Source organism: Oryzias latipes, chromosome 8, assembly GCF_053564925.1.
Source record: "Oryzias latipes strain Hd-rR chromosome 8, Olatipes_Hd-rR_3.1".
Classification (NCBI taxonomy): Eukaryota; Metazoa; Chordata; class Actinopteri; order Beloniformes; family Adrianichthyidae; genus Oryzias; species Oryzias latipes.
The window spans coordinates 25546127-25570255 of NC_136244.1; the positions used below are offsets into that span (position 1 = coordinate 25546127).

Genomic DNA, 24129 nt, shown 5'->3' on the forward strand with positions numbered 1-24129 from the left:
ACACTAAAATAGTTCATTGAACAAAACTGCAACAGCCCCGCCTTTTCTGCTTGTGTTTTCCCTCACTGATAACATCATGGTTGGGAGGATTTGACTCAATGACGACAGCAAAAAGTTATTTTTTATGTTTAGCTTTTAGCAAGCTAAACATGATAATGTTCACAAATAGTTACATCAATCAAAGATTATATACTTTAATTGATGGCGAGATAGCTATTTATTGATAATATTTTTATGAATTAAGGAAGTTATCCAAGTAGAAAAAGCCACAATGTGATTTCATTTATCACAATAACTTCTTTTCTCAACGATATAGATGAATAAATAATAAAGGGTTTACATTTATCATTTATCAAAGCCACCAAAAGATAAGTTGAGGAAGAGGAAGCTTAAGGTTAAAATATGTCTTTCACAGACAAGTTCCAGTCTGTGAGGAGGAGCTGGCAGACAGGTGAGCTGTTCGTTGGCGTGTATAAATACCAGGTGGTTTTGTTTTGAAGCAAATATGTTGGGTCTGTTTGGAGTCATGGCTTTCAGGCTGATCTCTGTGACTGTGCTGATTCTCTGCACACAAGGTAAGAAGCTTCACAGCGGATCAGAACCATGGTCAGAGTCTGAGATTCCTTCAATAAAACAAACTTCTGAAATATGTCTAAGAATACGCATCAACATTTTAGTCTGTTAGATATGTTTTTTGATGAAATTTAAATTGTATTCAAGTCTTTAGTTATATAAGACCAGCTGCTGTTACAAACCTAAACTTACAAATTAGCATCATTAACTTGAATAACAAATTGAAATTTTGTCATTTAATTCAAACATTGGTACATATTTGGGTTTTAAAATGATTAACAGTTATCCATTTGGGATGTAAAATATACAAAATACACATAATTCTTGTTCTAATGTTTGAATTGTTTGCACTAATATACAAAAAGGTGTAAAATAAGGGCCTTGCAACAAGAGGTTTGGGTTATTTTGAAAGATATCTTATAAGGGTTAAATTAATAAAAACCTTTTACATATATTTAAATATATATTTAGCAAATCAGTTGAACTTTTCATAGTATTAAAACTAAAGCACGGAGAACAGGTAAAAAAGAAATAAGCATATAACATGCAGACCAAGAAATGGTTCCAGAAAGACATCCAGAGTATTATTAAGAGAAAATGTGACCTCAAAGGGTCTATATCACGCCATACTTTAGCCTTTCAGCCTTACAGTATATATGATAATATTTTACCGTTGACAAACTAAAAAAAACAAATTTTCAAAATACTGTTTTGGAAATTAACGTTGAAGTACACTTAAAAGCTCAAAAAGTTGATTTTGATATAGGCCCTTTAAACCAAGTTACATGATTTCAGTTCATGCCATTTAAATGCGATTTTTAAGACTTTTTATTTTCTACGTTGGCATTTATAAATGTGATTAAGATGTTGATTGACTAGTCAGTTTTTTGTTCGTTTGTTTGAATGGATTGAAGAGTGCGGAAGGGCGGATCAACATTTAGAAAGGTCTTGGTTCAGATTCAAAATTTACTGAATTGACCAAAAGAGGGATTCTTGTTTTTTTAAGGAGAGGGGCGTTGGTTAAAAAGTTAGAGGAAAAAGGATTTTTTAAAAAGAGCAATGCAGGAAAATTTAAAATCCAAAAATTCTTTCTCAGCACCAAAAAAAAGAAAAACCTGCAAATATTCTGATGGTCATCTCCTACTTATTGTCATTATAACACAATGAAGAAAATCTGGCCTTACCTGAATTATTTATACTGAATTGCAGAATAAAAAACGTCTAGTTTGGTTTGGGCTTTCTTTTTCATTTACAGCATCTTGAAATAAACTTGGTTTTACATTGGTGCTTTATTAAAAGACCTGCTTAGAAAGTTTGAGGCATAAAGATCCAGGCAGGTGAAACATATACATTTATGACCATTTTAACCCTGCACAGCTGCCCCCCCATGATATAAAAAGACCACCCCTCCAAGTTTTGAGTCAATATCTGTATCATTATTCATCAGAGATGAAGATACCATCAATGCAAGCTCTTTTAAGCATTGCAAAGACAACATATTTTTAATATTGTATACAAAATGTTTTATTATTGATGAATTATTATATATCCCTAATCCCAATAACCCTCATACCTAATCCCAATAACCTTCATACAATTGCATGAAAACAGCTCGGATTTTGGCAAAGGCGGGGGTGCTGACGGCCCCAGCCTTTGCCAAAATCCGTGCTGTTTAGATGCTATGGCAAGAGGAAAGGATTTTTTTATTGGAAAATATTAATTCATCTTCTAATTAATTCATTCATTTAGAAGATGAATGAAAAAGATATTAATTAATATTCATCAATAATAAAACTATCTGAAATACATATTTCTGATCATTTCACTGTATTTTTAATGGGAATAATCACCCCCCACCCCCACCCCCATATAAAATGTTCTAGCTCTGCCACTGACTAAACATCTGCATCAGAAACAGATTCAACTGCAAACACATTTGTGTTTCATTATCTGTTCCTGTCTGTGGGACTGAAAAACAACACAAGCTTGTGTTGAAAAAAGGTACTTATAGAGACAGTAAGGCCAGTTTGTTTAGTTACTAAATATAAAACTAGTCGATGACGTCTTTTAAGTGTTTAGAGGATGACTCAGTAGAAAAACCTGCTGAGCTCAGATTCTGACTAGTGATAGAGTAAGTGACTGTCGGTTGTTGTAAAAGAAGAATGCACGACATTGGTACGTTCCATTTTCACGATGTCCCTAGAGGTGGCCGTGCAACCTCAGGGACTCTGCAAGACAGATGCACCCGCTCCTCTTTACGACCCTCCATGGACCAGACAACCCTAGAAACTCAGAGCACAAGTACGGGTCAACCCCCCTGTACGTGTGCATGTGACTAAGGGTTTACTGCTTCACTATGAAAAAGGGAGAACTTTAAAGTTCTGCTGTCACTCAAGACAGTAAACTTGGCATAAATCAAAGAGTGACTGTCTGATTTTGTTTTCTTTCTTTCTGATTTTCATTCCAGAGAGTGTGGCACAGCTATCTGGTGAGTGAAACTTTTATTCAGCTTTTAATGTTTCAGGGTTTTTTTTTTTAAAGAAAGTCAGAAACCTGGACACAAACACAGTACAAACACAACAAGAAAATGTCTAAGAAAATAAAAGGAATGTCAAAAGATCAGCCATAAGGCTTCCTAACTGATTCTTAGACCCAAAAATGTAAAAGGTACACAAAAATGATTTTAATAAGCTCAATACTTAAGGTTCCTGTGTCTGGCTAATGGAATGAAACTATCAACCCTACCAGATGAAAAGGATAGAAGGCAATTTAGTTTTCACTTTTTGTTAAGACAAAAAAAGCTTTAGAGTAGAAGATCAATAACAAACCTGACAGAAAACAAGAAAAAAGATGCCAGTGGAATTTGTGAGGGATTTTTGATTACCAGAAGTTCTGAGTCCACAAAAGACCAACTGGTAGTTTTTCTCTGCAGATTGTGGTCAGGCAAATCTAAACACCAGGATTGTTGGAGGACAAGATGCTCCTGCAGGGTTCTGGCCTTGGCAGGTCAGTCTGCAGACATCTGCCCACTTCTGTGGAGGATCCCTCATCAACAACCAGTGGGTGCTGACGGCAGCTCACTGCTTTAAAAGGTGAGCAACAGCGTATAAATCATGACAGCTTTGGAGCTGTATAGGAAAAGTTGCTTCATAAGAAACAAAAGATCAGATCAACCACTTATAACTTAAGTGCTCATCAATTCATTAATTCTTTGAGTTTTTGATTTATTACTGATTTTGCTCCAAATTAAATGTCTCACAGTTTTCTTTTTCTGTTTTCTTTCTCAGTGGCAGTGCATCTGGTGTGAACGTAGTTCTGGGTCTTCAGAGTCTGCAGGGATCAAACCCCAACAGAGTGTCTCGAACAGTAACGACTTTAATCGTTCATCCAAACTACAACTCAGTGACAGCAGATAACGACATCGCCCTCCTGCAGCTCTCCTCACAAGTAACCTTCAACAACTACATCACTCCGGTCTGTTTGCCTTCCACCAACAGCACCTTCTACAGCGGGGTCAACACCTGGGTCACCGGCTGGGGCAACATTGGAACTGGAGGTAGATTAGTCATTGAAAGAAAAAGTTAGCAGGCTTCAGGCTTTACAGACTTCTGTATAATAATAACTGACATTTAAATAACAATGACAAAGTTCTTTGAATTTGATAGGAATAATTTAGATGCTGTTCTCTATGTTCTTTGAATGCAGCTATTTTCGAATATTACAAACAATCAGAAGCTTTTCTTTCATGGACTACAGATGTTGTCAGTTGATCAATCTTTTTCTTCTCTTAGTCTCCCTTCCTGCCCCACAAACCCTCCAGGAAGTACAAGTACCGATTGTGGGAAACAGACAGTGTAAGTGCAGCTATAGCTCCATCACTGACAACATGGTGTGTGCCGGGTTACTGGCAGGAGGCAAAGACTCTTGTCAGGTGAGTCCCCTTTATTTTCCTGTTTTCATATATTTCTCTGAATTCTTCCTTGAATTAAAATGTTTTTCATCTTGAAGGGAGACTCTGGAGGTCCGCTGGTGATTAAGCAGAACAACCGCTGGATCCAGGCAGGAGTTGTGAGTTTTGGAAATGGTTGTGCTCTACCTCATTTCCCAGGAGTCTACACCAGAGTGTCCCAGTACCAGACCTGGATCAACACCCAAATCACCACCAATCAGCCGGGCTTTATCACCTTCACCTCGACTGGAACTGACAGTGACCTCAGTGTGTCGTGTCCAGGAGTGCCACCAATTAATACTACTGCCACAACTATAACAACTACAACAACTTATGTACCCCCAACAACTACAACAACCACTAAACCAGCTGCACCAACAACTTATGTATCTCTAATACCAACTACAATTATCACAACTACAACAACCGTGACACACCCAACAACTACCACTAAACCTACAACAACCACCACCCATTCAACAACCATCAAACCTACAACAACCACCACCGATTCAACAACCATTAAACCTACAACAATCACCACCCATTTGACAACCACTACAACAAAAACTACAACCCAGCCACCATTCACCACACCCAAAGGTAACCATTTGTTATAAACAGAATAAATGTAATGTCAAGGTTAACTTTCATATCTGCTTAATGTATAGCTATAAAATTTTCACACAAAAAACAATATATTACCAAAAGTATTGGCTCACCTGCCTTAACTCACGTTTGAACTGAAGTGCCATCCCATTTCTAACTCAAAGAGTTCAGTATAATGTCGGTCCAACTTTTACAGCTATTACAGCTTCAACCATTCAAGGAAGGCTGTCCACTAGGTTGAGGAGAGTGTTTCTAGGAATTTTTGACCATTCTTCTAAAAGCGCATTGGTTAGGTCACACACTGATGTTAGTGGAGAAAGCCTGGCTCTAAGTCTCCGCTCTAATTCATCCAAAAGGTGTTCCATGGGGTTCAGGTCAGGACTCTTTGCAGACCAGTAAAGTTCATCACACCAGACTCTGTCATCCCTGTCTTTGTGGACCTTGCTTTGTGCACTGGTGCACAGTCATGTTGGAAGAGGAAGGGCCCGCTCCAAACTGTTTCCACAAGGTTGGGATCATGGAATTGTGTCCTCCACCAAATTTCACACTCGCCAGAAAGCAGCCTGGAATGTACCATTCTCCTGGCAACCACCAAACTCAGACTCGTCCATCTGATTGCCAAATTGAAAACAGTGATTCATCACTCCTGAGAAGGCGTCTCCACTGCTCTAGAGTCCAGTGGCTGTGTGCTTTACACCCCCTGAAATCCATTCCATGAAGCCCTCTGTGTACTGTACTTGGGCTAATCTGAAAGTCACATGAAGTTTGGAGCTCTGTAGCAATTGTCTGTGCAAAAAGTTGGCGACCTCTTTGCACTTCAACATCCACTGACCCCTCTCTGTCAGTTTACGTGGCCCCAAACTGTGTTCTGATAGAGTTGACAGTTGACTGTGGAATATTTATGAGCTAGGGAATTTCACCACTGGGATCCTATGACCGTTCCACTCTGGAATTCCCTGAGCTCTTAAGAGTGACCAATTCTTTCACAAATGTTTGTGAACATTTGTGATAGAGGGTCCACCCTGTGACTGGAAGGTCTTGAGTTCAAATCCAGGTTGAGTCATACCAAAGACTCAAAAATGGGACCCAATGCCTCCCTGTTTGGCACTCAGCATTAAGGGGTTGGATTAGGGAGGTAAACCACCAAATGGTTCCTGAGCGTGGGTATGTCTGCAGCTCACCGCTCCCCCAGGGGATTGGTATAAATGCGGAGAACAAATTTCACACACCTAGGAGTGACAGATAGTGGGACTTAAAAAGACTTTAACTTATACACTTGTGGCCATGCCAAGTGGTTAGGACACCTGATTCTGGTGAGCGAATACTTCTGGTAATATGTCGTGGATGTATAGGAAAGGACTTCATGAAAGTATTTTGTAAACATCGGGAATTTTATGTTTTAATTAAGTAAAATACTCATTTTGGTATATCTGAATAAATCCTATTTTAGCAAATTGCTATTGATAAAGCCATAGTAGGTCTTTCAAGTTTGTATCTTTCCTGCAGCTGTGGTTTGTGGACAGGCCACCCTGAATTCCCGTGTTTTAAGTGGAAGTTCAGTGGTAACTGCAGGTCAGTGGCCTTGGATGGCGAGTCTACAGAAAAACGGACAGCATGTGTGTGGAGGGACACTAATTGCTCTGGACTCAGTGCTTAGCGATGCTAACTGCTTCACAAGGTGAGTAACGTCCAAAGCTGACGGCTTAATGCAGATTTGTGTTCAGTGTGATTGGCTGATGAGTTAGAATGGCAATTCTTTGCGCATCACTGGTGCATCACAAAAACCTAACCTGTTTTCACCACAATGAACCGACACAAGTGTTTGCACAAACTATGACAAGCAAAGAGGTCTAACAACAATTCACTTCTCGAGTTCATATCTGGAGGCAATTCCTTCCAATCACACCACTCCCTGTGCCCCTATTTTATGTGCTTCAATTCCTAAGTGGGCATTGGAGTTCCTCGGGTGGACAATGGAGCCCCCCTTGGGGCACATTCTAGTGCCCCCACAAGAAACACCAAAATAGTGGGATACTCTGAACTCCTGTTCAGCCCATAGGCCGAAACCACAGTCAGGGACCCAAACAATAGGTCCTAATCCCTGTGGTGCAGGGTTATAGCTGTCTACCTCTCATTACAAGGTCTCAGGTTTTGTTCCGAGTATCCTTGGTTATGGGACTTAAACCCATGTTGCTCTTGGCTGTCTGAGCAAGGCCCTTCATGGTAGCTCTGCCATCGTCATTGTGTAATTGTGTACACTGATGAATGAAATTAACTGTAAAGGCGCTTTAGTGAAGAAAACATAGCTCTATATGTTTACACAATATATAACTAACCATCAATAACTGCTGTCTTAAATAAAAAAATCTGAAAAGGTTATTTGCAGTTCTGGTAAGTCCTCATTGAATCAGTCATCTCTTCCACAGTCCTCCTGTGGCGTCTGAGTGGACGGTTGTGTTGGGTCGTCTGAAGCAGAATGGATCAAACCCCTTTGAGGTGTCACTGGATGTGACAAATATCACTCTGAGCAACCAGACAGGGTCCAATGTTGCTGTGCTGCAACTCTCCACCCCGCCCCCCCTGAATAATTACATCCAGCCCATCTGTCTGGACAACGGAAGAACTTTTACTGTGGGAACAACATGCTGGGCTGCAGGCTGGAGTTCTGGACGTGGAGGAAGTGAGTCACCAACAGGAGAGATTCAGACGTTCTCACAAATGTCAAAAGCACCAAAGTTCTTCATGTACTCTTCTAGATGAGCAACTTATGCAGGAGTTCCAGACGTCTGTGTTAGACTGTGGGACAACTTCTACAAGTGACAGCATTTGTACAGAAATATTTACACTGGAGCAGGTAAATGATAAGACAATGAACTAAATAGTTCAACTATATTTAAAAAAATGTATTGTTGGCCTTGTGAGCGTCAAGAAAACTGCAAGACACCCCTACAGTCTCTGATGGGGCCGCTCCTCTCTATGACCCACCATGTACCCGGCAACCCAAAAACCCACAGCAACCATTCTGGTCAACACCCCGTATGGTGCATGTGATGAAGGCTTAAGGCTCAATCAACCAATTAGCAACAAATATATCTGTTTATATACAGCTTGGAATGCAATGTAGCTCTTTTTGAACAGCAGATATTTCTTTTGGCACAAAGTTTCAAATGAGCATGGCCATAACTGAACGGTTTTCTCTGTAGTCATGGTAGGGGACATTTTTAACAAATAGAATCTTGAAGATTTTCCTTGTTTCTACGAGGAAGAAAGTGGACAATAGTAGGAATCTGATCAGTTCACTTTGATGACATCACTAAGCAAGCTTTCCTCTGTTTACCGTCTGTTTGCTCAGGGTGACTCTGGAGGTCCGCTCATGTGTAAGCTGGATGGGTATTGGTTCCAGACGGTTGTGCTGTCATCTGTGAACAGCACATCCAGGACAAAGCAAGCTACACCCATGATGGTTTTTGAAAAAGTGTCCAACTTTCAGGACTTCCTTTTGCGCACACTGGGGACATTTTTGAGTCCACCCTCCACCAATACAGCTAGCACCAACACCACCAACACCACTTCAAATCCTCTGGCTTCAAGCGCCAGAGAGGGAACTCCCTTTTTCTTCAGCTTCCACCTCTTTATCCCCTTTTTATGTCTGCTGTTCTTCTCACATAGAAGTTGAATTTTTCCAGAATTACATGATGTGAAATCCACAAATGAGTGTAAGTAGTTCATTTTGAAACCCAGACAGGCGTTTCCTGGTTGACTATATTTTTTCTTAACATCTAAAACTAAGTGGTGCTGTTTGTTTGGGTGACAAATCAGGGATATAGGGGGTATATCTGTAAAAACTCAGAGGAAACCCAGTTATTCAGGCTTACACCCAATGAACCAGTCGACATGTTTTCTGTGACAGAATAAGGAAGTCTGTGACCCGTTCGGTTTGTGTTTTAACTCTGAAGGACAGTTGTCTATAAAATGTGGTCCAAGGACCCAAATGCTAGAATGTTGCACGTCCTCTGGGGGGCGCTGTGATTCTTTTTATCTACTTCAAACCTGTGCTGTCACAGTACAAATTATGATTTTATTTGATCCGTAGTATCTTAGATTTGATTTATTTCCTATAGAATGACTCAGAATGTTTGTAAACACGTCTATAATCCTGTTTATTTCCGTTATAGGAGCTCTGCATGATTGAACTGACATAATATAAACATCTTCAGTAATTAAATTATTTTTATAAGTGCAAAGCGCAATTAAAATCACAGCTGTTTTCTGATGGTAATTAACTTGTGGATAGACTGAATCTATTATGATCTGTTCTTTGCCAGGAACATTCACATGCAAATATTTACGTGTAATCAAATTTCATGCACTCATTTTTAAAATAAAGGTAAGATGTGTTTTTCACTTTGTGCTTTAGTTTGATGCTTAAGTTTAATCAATTCTTCAAAATATTTGCATATTAATATTTTACAATGTCTCTGTAATGATGAAAAAATTATGTGTGTTTATGCATGTTAGAACATGTAGAAAACTAAATAAATAAAATTGTGAGTCTATAAATACCTCTGTTCTAGAGCGTTCCATCTTCATTTACCAACATTGCATTAAGTAAAGGCTGAAATTCTGTGGTTGAACTGAGAATTTAAGCAGGAGAATTTGAGGAGCAGAATTGGAGAATGTTAGTTTTACAGAAGATTTAGTCAAAAAATATTCAAAAACACAGAAGTAAAGCAATCAAGGGGAAAAAAAGGTTTGCAAACTGTGAATCAGGAATCTTTGTCATTTTAGTGACAATAACACAGTGATAAAACTAAATTAGGATTTTTGGTTGTTTACAGTGAGAGTCCTATTGAGTATTGTGCAGTGGAGAATATATTAAAGTATTGCACAGTGGAGAATATATTACAGGAGAGTATATACAGTATTGCACAGTCCTATGATATTGCATTTGAGATTTAGTGAGTTGTCCATGGGGGGGGGGGGGGGGGGGGGGTTTACAGTGATCTTTTCGAGTTCAGCATTCTGACTCCTTCAGGAAATAAACTATTCCTCAGCCTGGTGGTCCTGCTCTTTCAGGATGCGGGAGGCTCGTTTCCTGCATCTGGTCTCAACGATGTCAGTGGTGGTCTGCAGGCTGCAGCCCACAGTCCTCTGCAGCTTTAACCACTCGTTGCAGAGCTTTCCTCTCTGCCACAGAGCAGCTTTCTACCACACACCTGTAGAAGGAGGTCAGGACTGAGATCCCCATCCCAGCACGCCTGAGCCTCCTCAGGATATAGAGGCGCTGATGTCCTTTTTCACCAGGCAGGAAGTGTTGGTGCTCCAGGTATGGTCATTGGAGATGTGCACGACCAAGTAGTGATCAGGGGAGGAGGAGATGCCGCGGATCTTCACAGACTGTGGTCTGTCCGTCAGGAAGTCCAAGACCCAGTTGCACAGAGTGGCCTCAGTCCGAGTGTGTGTAGTTTATGGGTGAGGGTCTGTGGGATGATGGCGTTGAAGGCTGATGTGAAGTCCACAAAGAGCAGTCGAACGCACGAGTTCTTGTTCTCTAGGTGGGTGAGGGTTGTGTGGACCACAGAGGAGGTGGCGTCCTCAGTGAATCGGTTTGACCTGTATGGATATAGGTGCAGGTCCTTGGTGACATCGATGGATTCTGGGATGTTGGTTATGACCAGTTTGGCTGGCGGTCCCAGCTCTGCTGGGACACACGGTTCTCCTGACCTAACCCAGAGCGGCGGGACGGATCGCAGTCCGAATTCTCCCACACATAACAAAACAACAAAACGCACACGTAACAAAGCATCCTCCCTTCCCCTCAAACACAAAGTTATCAATCCAGCTGCTCTGCTCAGAGACACAGTTCGCTCGGTCCACCGGCACACGAGCCAGGACCGCGCAGGGTCCAGACGTCACGGGGCACGAAGCGCTCCTCCCTCGCAGCCCCCTCGTGAGGGGTGTAAGAGAGGGGAGGGGCGAGGAGCCAGCGGGGTGAGAGCAGAGCGGCGCTTCGCACCGGGCCTCCGCAGAGGAGCGGGTCGGTCCTGTTTGAGCTCCAAAGCTTTCTCTGGAGCAAAACATCCGTCTATGCATGACGTTAAACCAGAGCAGTAGTGACACAACAATCGGCATAACCCACCTATCTCCATCGAAAAGACATTTTGATCTGAACGAGTCTGATCGGGGCAGACTGTTCAGAACGCCGTGTTTCCATGACGCATTTTCCTTCCGATCAGGCGTTCTTTCCGATTACTTTTGTCCATGTAAACACAGCTATTGAAAATGAGGGTGTCAGTAGATGGATTGTAGGAAAGAAATGTTTTTCTTCTTGTGTTTGTTAGCTTGAGTGTTCATTATTGTTCTGAGTGAGTAAAGAAGTCAGTAAGGTCCTGATTTGTTGTCTGATTTTCGCCTTTTTAATTCTACAGTGTAAACACTCAAAACTGAAATGTTCAAAACCAGAAAATGAAGCAGTTGGAACAAAAAAAAGGTCATCCTTTGGTCAGGAGCAGCATTTCTTACTTTAAAACTCCACTTGTAACCAGATACAGGTGCATGATTTCTGATGTTCATCTGGACAATAGTAGGAATCTGATTATTTCCCTTTGATGACATCACTAAGCCAGCTTACCAGGAGACCAAGACCACACTCAGGTTTACCTGCAGGTTTGTGCTGGGCTGGAGTCCTGCCTTCTCTTCAGTGCCCGTCCTGCTCTGCCCTGGGGGGGGGGGGTGGGGGGGGTGGGGGGTGGGGGGGGGGGTAGGTTCATTTGTCGGGCGTACAGCAACAGCTCTGAGGTGAGATACCTTTGTGGAGAAGTTTAAAGCATAGGCCGCGTTTACACTGCATGGTTCAAGTGACCCAATTCGGATTTTTTTCCTCTCATGTGGCACAGATCGGATATGACCGGTGAACGTGTAAGCAGGACTAAAGCGCATGGATTCCGATTTTCTCCGATCGGATTCAGGCCTCATTCATATGTGGAAATAAATCGGATACGAATCGAATACGTGCATTTTCGTGTGTAAGCAGACAAATCGGATATTCCCCAGTAAATGCGAGTCGTACGTCATTGAGGTCAACTCAGGACACCACCAACTGAGATCACATGACTTAAGGTGCTTTTGTGCGCTGATGTTGCTGTTCGAGGACAGCTGGAGCCCCATCAGCGTGTTACCTTTCAGCCTCAGGCTTCAGACCGTAGACGTAAAACGCTGTTATTTCCGATCCGGTCCCGGTCGGGACGCAAACGGTAACTAATTAAGCTGGACACCGTTGCTATGGAACAGGCTAGAAGCCGTTTATTTCTTTGCTTGGATCAAACTGTTAGTGCAGCACAACATCTGCAAACACTTCCTCATTCAAAACTCAGAGAGAGCACATAAGCCAACCGAGCAGCCCTCCTTATTCCTGGATATAGTCAGAAAATCGGATTTGGGCATCAAGACCTGCAGTGTAAATGCAGCCTTACATGAATCGTGCAGGCAGCAAAACGATCTCTGAGCGGCACAGAGGGCCCGTCGAGGTGCGTCATCCTGCAGTTTTCATCCAGCTGCAGCTCACGAGGTTCATTGGTTGGTTGGACTTCTTCCCTTTACGGCACAATCTGGAAGGAAGAAAAGAAAGGAGAGTTTCATCCATGCAAAAAGATTTCTAACTTATAAGTTCTGAAAGGTTTAGAAAAAATGTAAAAAATCACGTGACGACTGAGATCATCAGGAACATGTAGGTTCTGCTAGAAGTTATAGTGACTCTGCTCAGATTGAGCTGCAGGGGATGCTCCTTCCGTATGAAGTGAAGTTTTTTAAAGAAAATGTTTTATATTTTCATTTGCTACTTAGAAAGTTTTGTTTGCATAAAGATCCCTTCATACTTCCCCCTTCATGGTGCTCACGGTCGACGTCAACATAGACCGGAGACACGAGCGCCCTCTGCTGGACGGAGCCGGAACTGATACCAGCAAAGAGAAACAAGTGAAACAAAAACAGACGATTGCATCTCTGACTAAAACACTAGAGAGTTCAAATCAGATTTATAGTTCTACTGCTAAAAGAAAATGAACCAGAAGAAATTAAAATGTCCTTAAAATGAGTTTTGATTTGACAGAATCACAAATTAATGTGTTTTGGCACCGGACATAAAAAAATAAATGTGTTCTTTTTTGGAAATGAACTGAAGAATTCCCACTAATTTAAATTCTAAATTATGTTTTATACATATTGATAAATAAAATACAAATAAATAACGCTTAAATAAACACATTTCTTTTGAAAAGCTGCCTTAAAAATTAAACGTTTAAGCCACAAAAATTAGTAAGAATATCTTTCAAATTCCAGAGTGTTAACAGTGCTAAAATTTAAAAAGAAAGAAAGAAAAACATAAAATAAGAACAATTACATTTTGATAATAACTAACTACCGGTGAGGAACTACTTTAGTTTCACTGCCTGAGCTAAACTCCTCAGAAACCGAATAAATAAATGAATCTTCAGAAAAGCAACCACTGATGATCACATTATTTCAAATAAAATCATCTTGTCTTTAGCGTCAAAATAAACAAAAACAAAAAACCGAATCAAATTTGAGATTAAAAATATAAAAACATAAGACTCAATTAGCTGCTAGCTTAAACTAGCATTTAGCCTCGGTCCAGAATTCCACAAAAGATGTAGGGGGGCAATAAATACAAATATTTCAGCAACAAAATAATCTTTTTACATATTTAAAAGTTTATGGACTGTGTATTTTCTTTACTTACTATAATATGAAGGGATAGTTCCTACTATAAAAACCTCCGGAAAACGCTGCGTCATCGCTGAAATCTTCCTTCTGCACGCGGAAAGTAGGTGACAGGCTGCCCTCTCGTGGCTGAAAGTGGTAACTGACCCAACGTTAGAATAACAGAATTATAGACCAATCAGCGAGCTGTATGATGGCAAACGCGTCACGCTGTGCTCAGATGGCAAAGAAGGGAAAGAAAAAGATTTTGAAAGTCAAACATTATTTTTATTTCCAACTTTGAAAGTTTAGTTTTTAAAATTAATCATTTTCTTTCACGATTTAGGAAATGTTGAATTAAAAACTTTGACTTGTGTTCTTAATGTGGGGGCACAAATGTCACTTCATACAAATAGCCTGCGGGTTATATGCTAATTCATGTGTTTTCTTTGTGTGAGGTTTGATTTGTTGCCTAATTTTGCTCTCTTCGTGTCTCTTGTTGTCTTTAAGCCTCCTCTGTGGGACGTCTGTTTGGTTTCCAGCGTCTCTGTTTCTTTGGTGTCCCTTTTGCATCTGCCTGGTGTGTCATTGTTGTCATTCTTTGTGTTGCCTCTCCGTTGTTGTCCTCTCAGGGTCACGGCTAGGCTGTGCGGCTGTTTTTAAACGTCTTTTTTTGGGCATCAGTGGTCTCTTTATTGCCGTTTTGTCTCCGTTTTTTGTCTTGGACTTGTGTGTCTGTTTTGGTCGTTCTTTGTCTCCTTCTGCTTTGTCCTACTGCGTATGTGAGGGAATAATAAATGTCATTTCAGTGGGAAGCTGCGTTTTTCTTTTATGATGTGACATAAATTTAAACAGACTTTTCTCCAAATAAATGATTTTTTAAGAATCGATTATCTTTCCCAGTAACTTTGCTGGACAAAGACAGATTTGGTTTTCACAGAGTTTTTACTCCGTGAAGTCCCACTCCGATCATATTTTGACCTATTCTTAAAGCGTTCCCAGTGGTCTTTTAATCATAATTATGTCGTTTTCTAGGATGTCGTTTCTGCAGAGCAGCAGGGGGGTATTCCAGAAAGCAGGTTATGCTAGCTCCCACGGTAAGTTTGAGGCTAAGGAAGTTGATAACCTCAGCTTTTGGTTCCAGAAATTGAGGTATGTTTCAGGGTAGGTCAAGTTACCATGGCAACTCATGCTCTGAACATAACCTGGTCTGGAGCAGGTTTAGTTGAAGCTTAGTTTGTTTACAGAGAGGTGAAGCAGCATGGCGTGTCCATTTAAAGATGACTTAATGGATGAAAAAGCTCAGATAACACTTGTTCCACCATGAGAGGGTGATTAGACCACATATGGATGTTGGAAAGATAAACTTTTTTACTTTGATCTAACTTAATTATTTGCTTCAGTTAAGATAAATCATTTTTTTGTTAGGTCACCTTAAAAATAACACGTAGTTTTCAGACAATTATTTTCCTTTCGTTCAAATTAATTCAATTAAGTAGGTGTAACTTTGATGCTGCTGTTAAATAAGCACCGCAAGGGATTCTGGGATATCATTCCCTTTGCCTGTCTGGACGGATTTGGGTTTAAGTGTGGGTTTTTTACAAAATGTGTTTAGTTGTATAGCTGTTTTACTGTGTTTCACCGTGTTTTGCCGAGTTATTTTGTCCTACTATGCTTACGTCTCTGCACCATGAGTGAGAGTAAGGGAAAGGATGATGAGTTTATATAGCACCCCTACCTTCCTACACATGTTATGACAGTGACGGAAAATTCTTTAATGAATTTTTGCACTCCGTGCATTTTTTTCCGTTCTTTTTAATGTTATAAAAATGAGCATATCTGCCGGCTCAAACTTAGACATATGAAAGTTCAAGAAATATAAGTAATTAAGATGGAAAAAAGATTAATGGAGTAATCTGACATTTAGTTAGATAAATACGTAAATTTGAGTTGTATAAACAATTATTGAGTTTGAATTAATTTAACTAAATTATTTAAATTATTTTACAGCCATGTTACTTTTTTGATGGACTTGTAATTTTTTTCCGCCGTCATTAAAATCTCAGACTCCGTCTCACTTAAGTACAGCGCTTTCTTTTTTTTTCTCCACGCGTTTCCATGGTGACTCCAGAAATCGGCGATCTATTGAGAATGTCTTTATGTACCGTGCGTTAACCCAGGGTTACCAAGTCGAGCGTAATTACGCCAACTCATATCCGGTCTTTTGGAACCGACATACCCAGAGTAAACAAGTTCAGGCGGATTTCAGCCAGAGTTCAGGCTTAAAGTCAGGCTAGTTTAAACATGCTTCCTGGAATACCCCCCAGGAGTTCATTAGAAATGTAGTTGTGCGCAGCCTGTTGATGCAGAGTAACCCCGCCCCTCTTCCCTTTCCCATGTGCTGAGCGCTCAGAGCAAGGAGCTTGTAGCCTGCCCAGCGTATTTTTTACGTCACAAATACGATCTTTTTTAAACAGCATTTTTGCATCTGCTCCTGATTCAAAATGACTTAAATAAAGAAATACTTAGAAATGTGATTTTAAGCGTAATTTTTTTATCTCCGACATCCCATCATCCGAAAAATGCCACGAGAACATGTTAAAAACACCAAAAATAGCATTTTAATCAAAGTGGGTCTTCAAGTGTTTCACTGAAGCTGCAGAAAACAGACAACCTGACCGATTCTCAAGAAGGTTTTACATCAAAGACTCATTCAGTGACATCCTGCATGTGCCACCCAACGGAAAACCTCCCCAAGTCGACTGCAGACGGATGTGGATGAAGCTCCGAACGGCGTCTGAGCGTGACGGCAGAGGCGGGAAGGCATTTCCTCTAAGGGCCTGTTCTCCAAACCTCCTCCCCAGAAATGAAGGTGGCCTTGATGTTGAGTGAGTCGTCCAGCAAAACCAGGTCTGAAAGAAAGGAAAAAGTTGAACTTGGCATCTTTTATCTTTATCTAGACCAGGGGTCTGCAACCTGAGGCTCCGGAGCCACATGTGACTCTTCAACCCCTCCATTGTGGTTCTCGGGTTAAAGAAAAATAAAAAGCTTTTAATTTGAAAAAGTAACTGTAGAGTAAAAAGTAATAAATAAATAAAAATAAAGTAAACTAACTCAAAGTGTGTTCAAATATCTGAAGGACAGTACATTTCACAAGTTGAGCTGAAACATTTTGACAGATTTTTCTGGATGCACAACCAGAATTAAGGCACACTGGATTATAAATCAGATTTTCTATTTTTGAGATCAATCATGGACTTTAAGTTTGTCTGAGGGTTCAAAAAGTTCGTTAAGGGTCACTGAATTAACTGATTTAATTTTGGATAGTTAGATTTAAAAATTCCCCTTCTAATTCAAATGAAGGTGTGTCCAAACTTTTGGTCTGTACTGAAAACTGCCTTGAGATGATCCTATGTCACGCAGGATGTCTTTTATTTTGAAAGGAAGTCATGGGAACCTCTGTCAAAAGTTATAAACTGTTTCATATTTTGGGAAAAAAAGCTATTTTCTTTGTTTTGCCCAAAACAACAGTATATTTGTTTTTAAATCACAATAATAACAATACCATAAATACAAATAAATGTCTTATTTTTCTAAAGGGTGAAGTAAGACTTGATGGCTCCTGCTCGGTTGTGGTTAGTAAGAATTTAACCCAAATGTCTCTTTAAGTGATGAAGGTTGCAGACCGGTGGTCTAGACTAAAGTTAGGACTACAAAACCGGCAAAACTTTCTTCTCGTGAAGAGCATCTTTAGGAGATGCTGAGAGAACATCTCATGATGTTGCTCTCCAGCTTTGGTTTCAGAGCCAGACGTCCAAAGGGTCTGACCTGCGTCTGAGCCGTAATCCAGCCTTCCTTTCCTGTGGCTGATTCCAAGAGCCTGAGCCGGATGGAGCGAAGCAGCTTCCAGAGCTTCTTCAACTTTGCAGCCTGAACCGAGAAAGGATGGACGGCAGATTAGAGACAAAAAAAGCATCATTTCTTGAATAATGTTTGGTTGTCTGACAGCAGACCTGAGGCCTGCCTGAAGTGGCGCACACACATGTCCATGGTGGCGATGCTGCCGCTCAACGTCTGTGTGCCTGAAAGACGGAGGAACCGCGGTCAGGATGAGTCCAATAAAAAGAAAAATCTGCCTATTTACTGCATCACAAAACAACAGTTTTTTTTTCATTAACTCTACAAAAAACAGGCTTTGAACAAGCTACTATACCAGAGGTCTGCACAGTTCATGCTAAAAAACCATAAGGTCCAGTTTCTGAAACCCAGTGAGTCATAACAAATCCCTTTGGAAGAAGGGTAAAGCTCTCAATGCTCAGTATGTATATGCCAGTATATTTAGTCATTTTTTTTTTCTTTCTATGAATTTACTTTTAAACTTTAGGTTCCTATTCATTTGTTCGCTGTATTTTTGTGCTTGCTTGTAATTTTATTTATTTGCTCATTTTATTTCCGTATTTTTTGTTCAGTCATTTTTCCGCTCTTTGTGTTTACTGCGACCCAAATTGAACAAACCTAAAATTTCCGATTTGTGCCATAAAGTTGGAAACCGATCCAGAATCCTGCAGGAGGTCATTTCCCTTTATTTATATTTCTGGAGTTAAAACAGTAGGAAAATGTCGCCTCTTTGATTTATTTTGTTTTTTATGTTTTTAAATCATGTTTTTCTTGTCTTTTTCAAATAAAAAGTCCGTTTAGGGAAGCTGACAGACGGACCTGCCACGTAGGCGTGCAGACCCTGGATCTCGATGACCTGCTGGCCCAGAGTGTGTCGGCCCGGAGGAAGACCCATGGCTGTGATGGCGTCTGTGACCAACACCAAACCTGCAGGAGCAAACACACGAGTCAGAGTGCGTCCCGGTTCTGATCCCGCTCACATGAGATCATGTCGTTCAATCCACAGCGCTGAAGAAGACAGCTCTTTTCTGGGGACTACTTTCGGCGGCGGATGAATCCTTGTTTGCTGCTGTGGTGGAGTTTCACAGCCTTTTTCTGTGCTCCACTTTAAAGCTGATGATTAAATGAGCGTCCAGGCTGTTAGTGTTAATCGTTAAACTGCTGGAATCTATAAAAGCACCAAAAAAAAAGGAGCGGCAGATGACAGCGCTGTCACAGATTTAGTCCAGGATCGCTCAGATTAGTTATCATCTTCATCAGAAACATCTCCTTTTCCTGTTTTCGTCTGATGCAGTCAGAAAAATACGTGTTTTTGATCAAAGTTGTGAGCGGATTCAACCTCCTCATGCACGGTTCTGATCTGACTTTATGGACGATCCGTTTCTGAAGGGAAATAAACGACAGAAACGCCGCCTCCGAGTTAATGTTTGACTCCAGAATGATCAGCTAAACCCATGAAAAGTCAATAAAGTGTCTGCTTCGCTCAACTCCACTTGCAGCCCGCCCTCGCCAACCCCAAATTACCCCATTTCTCACTGAATGAGCAGCTGCTACGTGCCCCTTACTCTCCCCCTTCTGCCCCACCTGTTCAGAGCTGCACATGACAACTTCACAAATAAATAGTTAACTTTTTATTTTTAACAATGGTGGCTTTTCTGTTGGCTTTATCTCCATAGCAACCATTTTACGTTTTGGTCGTCTGGGGGTTACGAACATGTCGGTGTAATTTTTAGAAGAATCGGCAAAAGTAAACTTTTGGATTTCCTTGGCAACAGAGGTTTTTTTTTTGTAAACCACGCCCACATTTCTAATATGTCCATAGCGTATGTCGTTTTGTTTTGTTCAGCTTGAGCCAGCCATTCATGTTTTCAATTTTCACAATATTCTGGTAAAAAATGCGTGAGCAACAGGGGAACGGCCGTTCTGCGAGCTCGCCACGCTCACGGCAATAGAAATCCACAGCTTATAAAAACAACATTTTTCAACCCAATAGCTTCCCAATGATGCTCGAAGAGTAAGGAGGCAATAGATCAAAATAATCTAAAAAGGTACAAAAGAGGATTTTTTTTTTATTTTTTATAAAATTCAAGATGGCCCCCTCTTCCCGAGGTCAAAGGTCAATAAGACTGGTTGTGGTCGTAGAATTAAAGGCGCAGAAAGAAAGAAGATAGGTAAGAACAATCTGGTCCTTCAGTCCAGGACTGCAGGACAAAAATGAAGACCAGAAAGATAAATTAGTAGAAAAACTGACATAAAATACTGAAAATTTGTATTAAAAATGAAGATATTTATATTTAAATAAATCCAAATAATTCTATAAAGAAAAAACACAAAAAAAATCAAAAGGAAAGGTCGACATCACTTTTTAAAAATCTTTTTGAATCTTTTAAAAAGCGTCAATGTGGCTAAAAAAAAAGGTAATTCCATTACTTTTATTGAAAAGTAATCTGTGCAGTTCCAGGCTCCTCCCCCTGCAGCAGGTGAAGGACTCACCTGAGGGGTGGGCTCTGTGTGCGATCCGCAGGGCGGCCGGGTTGGTGTGGATCCCGTCGGCGATCATGCCGTAGAAAACCGTCCTGCCTGCTGGAACCTTGTCACTGGTCAGCAGACCCACGATGCCCGGGTCCCGATGGTGGAACTGGACCAAAACAGAATCCAGACGATCAGAACCAAGCGGATCACGGGAACCCCGCGGCGACCGGCGAGGACTCACAGGCTGCATGGCGTTGAAGAGGTGAGTGATGCAGGACGCGCCGTGCTGAACCGCCTCCTCAGCCTGAGACAGGTCAGCCACCGAGTGACCTGCAGCCGGATCGGAACCAGAACCCCGCAGAGAGGTCAGAACCGCGATGCAAACGCTGAACTTCAAACCGAGGACGAGATATTTTAAACCTGGATCACCTAACGACACCTTGATGCCCCGCTGGCAGAGCTCCCTAACCACCGTGCGGCTGCCGCTCAGCTCGGGCGCCAGCGTCACCATGGCAACACCATCCAGGCTGCCATAGGTGTCCATCAGGTCCTGGAAGCCTCCGGGCTGGAAGGTGCGAAGGAACTGTTCAGGGTGAGCTCCTTTCTTCTCTGCGCTGATGAACGGACCTTCCAGGTGGAAACCTGCAGGCGACACTTTTCCTGATCATCCCCACTTTCAGCAGCAGCAGCAGCAGCTACTGAACCGCCAACCTCAGTGACTAACTGCCCCTGGTGCACTTTATCTGTCCTCGGATGTGTTTTTTTTTTATTTCATCAAATGAACTTAGGAAAAACCTAAAGAAATCCCAGCTTTAAAATAGTTTTTGTCCTTTAATCTGATTTTCAGGTCAGGCTTTTACTTTGAAAAACCTCCTCCGATTTGCTCAATCAAGATGACGACTGAATCCATCTGAGCTGAGTTTGTGGCAGAAATTGTTTTGACACATTTCTGTGGTCAAAGTTCACTCAGAACGATTGATTTGTTTCCATACGCCCCCCTAAACCTTCAGGCTCTTCGGGGCACGCTGGCGTTCTGGAGCGCCGGCGCTGAGGCCTCACCCAGAACTCCGGCTCCGTGCGCTCCTCCGCTGCGGACTTTGATTCGAGGCAACACCTGAAACCCACAAAACGATGTGATTCACGCCATGAGCTCGAACTGGGCGCGTCGGCTGAAGTGGCGCCACCTTGTGGTAGACTTCAGGCGGTGAGGTGACCAGGGTCGGGCAGAAGGACGTGACTCCATGTTCCAGGATCTTCTTAGCCACGAAGGAAACGCCGCCGTCGACGTCGTCTGACGGCTGAGAGAAGTCGATGCCGTAACCTCCTGCAGGGAACCCCCCCCCCCAAAAAAATGATGACATCACAGTGGGAGAAACCATAAAAAAATGAATATTGTCCTACGATATGTGAAAAAGAAACGATTGCTCCAGCGATATTTATGAAATTTCACACACACACACGTGTCACCAGGTTAAGCGCCGTTAAATTTAATTATTGTAGTTTTTTAACAGTGTTGGCGTGGCGAGCTCGCAAAAGTGGCGTTTTCCTGTTGTTCCCACATTTTTTACCTGAATGTTGTAAAATTGTAAAACATGACTCGCTGGCTCAAGTTAAAGGAAATGATGTGACATATGATATGAACATGTTATGAATAAGGGCGTGGTTAACAAAAAAACCTCTGTTGTCAAGGAAATCCAAAAATTTACTTTTGCCAATTCTTCTAAAAATTACGTCGACCTGTTCGTAACCGCCAGGCGACCAAACCATAAAATGGTTGCTATGGGGATAAACCCAACAGAAAAGCCAGCATTGTTAAAAACATGTTTTTTTTAATTTATTTGTCATGTGCAGCTCTGAGCAGGGTGGCGGGGGCAGAAGGGGAGAGTGAGGGGTTTGTAGCCGCCGCTCAGCCAGTGAAGGCGGGGCAGAGGGGCAGAGGGTGGAGACTGCAGGTTTACTTTACTGTATTACTAACTAAAAACTCAAAAGTTGCAACAATCTAAACCTAAAAAACAAAAATAGAACAAATTTAACATTTTGGTGTAAAGACTGGAAGAGTTAATTTGCAGCTGCGTGGTGGCGTGATGGTGAGCACTCTAGCCACTCGGTGACAAGGCCCTGGTTCGAATCCCGAACTTTGGGACTTTCTGTGGAAAGTTTGCATGAAAGTGCATGTGTGGGTTCTGAGGGAGGGATGGATGGAAGTAAGGATGGATGGATGGTGTGCATTTGCACCGTTGATCTGGATGTCGATGAAGCCCGGGGCGATGATGCCGTTCTCACAGTCCACACGCTCGTCTGCGTATCCCAGCTCATCAAAGAACAGCTTCTCCGGGTCTAAAATCTTCCCCTCGCGGACCCACAGGTCCTCTCTGCCAAGAGACGTTTATTTGTGTAGCGCCTTTCTAGTCAATGCCTCACATAAAAGAAATGTTAAAAGGAGTGATCATTTAATAGAAATTCTGTGTCTCATTCTTAAGTCCTTGATGTCCCCAAGATCCTGGTGTCAGTATCTGTGAGTCATCTGCGTAGCTATGGAAACCGTTGTTGTTTATAACCTGGGCCAGTAGGCAAATATAAATTTTAAGAAGGGGCCCCAGGATGGAGCCTTGGGGAACCCCACGTCATTTCTGTTGGCTCAAAAGTGAAGCAACAGCAGGTTTCCACGGTTACTGGATTGGTGTGAAGTCTAGTTTTCTGTAGAAAACCAGTGTTGCACATCGGAAGTGTGCGTTCCTTTGTGTGAGTTGTGTGTCACGTGTGCGTACCTCTGCAGCCGGTGATCCCTCAGGATCCTGCAGTTGATGAACTGGGTGATTGGCGCCGCAGACACAGACTTGTTGGAAGGCATGTTTGCTTTCCAGATCAACTCCACCCGTCTGCAGATGACGGAGACGCGCCGGAGGAAGAATCAAACGCTGATTCTGAGGTGGAAAAGTTTGAGTTCAGAAAGAGCAGAAGCCGAAATGTTTAAAAGAGAAAAGATCCTTCAGGTTGGAGTCTGTGGCTCCGCTCCGCTCCGGTCTTATCAGCGTGGCTGCAGACTTTGACCTCGTTTGCACTAAAACCTCTTGAACGAACCTCAGATTTTCGGCTCAGGTTGACAGGGAAGCTCCGTCCAAGTTGTGGACGGCAGCTCTGCGGGAATCAAACCCGCGGGTCCTCAGCGCGACGATCCACACGGAGCCGTCTGACACCTGAACGCGGAGGACCGCTGCATGCCGGTACCGGCCGAGCTGCGGCTGATCCGGACCGGAGGTTCGCCTGTTTTCCGTCTGCGCGGAGGAAAAACAGGGAAGCGGGCGGAGTCACGTGACGCCGGTCAGCTGATCCGAACAGCAGAGGAAAGAGCCGCACAGCTGATGGAGGGCAAAGGTCAACTGTGGCGGATTTGAACCTTTATTCGTTTAAGTCTGAAGAAAAAGTTTCAGATTGTCCAGAAAACATCCAACCTGTTTCATTTTCGGGGGGTTTTCTGATCACGAAGTTTTTAAAATTCTCTTAAAATTAATTTGGACTTATTATTTTAATAATCTTTGTTTTTCATCTCGAGCCTTTTTTTATTTTTATTTTATTTTAGTTTAGTTCTGACGATGGCTGAATTTCTGTAAAGATCTGCTTGACTTCAGGTTTATATTCTTAAACTCTAAATTATGAATAAAACATTTATTATTTACTTTTACAGACTTTTCCGTTTGAAGATCTTATTATTTTAAAATGTTTTTCTTTGAGTTTTTGTCATTAAATTGAAGTCCGTTTTGATAACGATTTTTTCCCCCAAAGTGTTTCTTGTTTTTGTGTTTTATTAAGTTGCTGTTTTTTAAAAAAAAATCTTGTTTAAATGATGGAGCTTCATGTCAGGAGACAAAAATCTTTTGGGTTTGACGTCTGCAAATATATTTATATACTAA

The 24129-nt window shown here is 41.7% G+C and overlaps 2 protein-coding genes across 2 annotated transcripts; one reads left to right on the top strand and one right to left on the bottom strand.

The window, feature by feature from the left end:
- Window positions 1-4157: 4157 nt before the first annotated feature.
- LOC101159194 (transmembrane protease serine 9-like) lies at window positions 4158-9535 on the top strand. Its single transcript, XM_023957929.2, has 6 exons — window positions 4158-4504; window positions 4582-5125; window positions 6638-6809; window positions 7558-7811; window positions 7888-7985; window positions 8484-9535. Exons 1-6 carry the CDS (start codon window positions 4250-4252, stop codon window positions 8805-8807), a joined length of 1647 nt encoding a protein of 548 aa, XP_023813697.2. The 5' UTR covers window positions 4158-4249; the 3' UTR covers window positions 8808-9535.
- A 6912-nt stretch (window positions 9536-16447) lies between these two features.
- amdhd2 (amidohydrolase domain containing 2) lies at window positions 16448-23765 on the bottom strand. The gene is made up of 12 exons (XM_004071150.5): window positions 23300-23765; window positions 22987-23142; window positions 22454-22590; window positions 21403-21542; window positions 21278-21332; window positions 20648-20860; window positions 20460-20548; window positions 20240-20384; window positions 18566-18673; window positions 17863-17931; window positions 17678-17779; window positions 16448-16761 (listed from the first exon to the last, which is right to left on the bottom strand). Exons 2-12 carry the CDS (start codon window positions 23067-23069, stop codon window positions 16682-16684), a joined length of 1221 nt encoding a protein of 406 aa, XP_004071198.1. The 5' UTR covers window positions 23070-23142; window positions 23300-23765; the 3' UTR covers window positions 16448-16681.
- Between the last annotated feature and the right edge of the window lie 364 nt (window positions 23766-24129).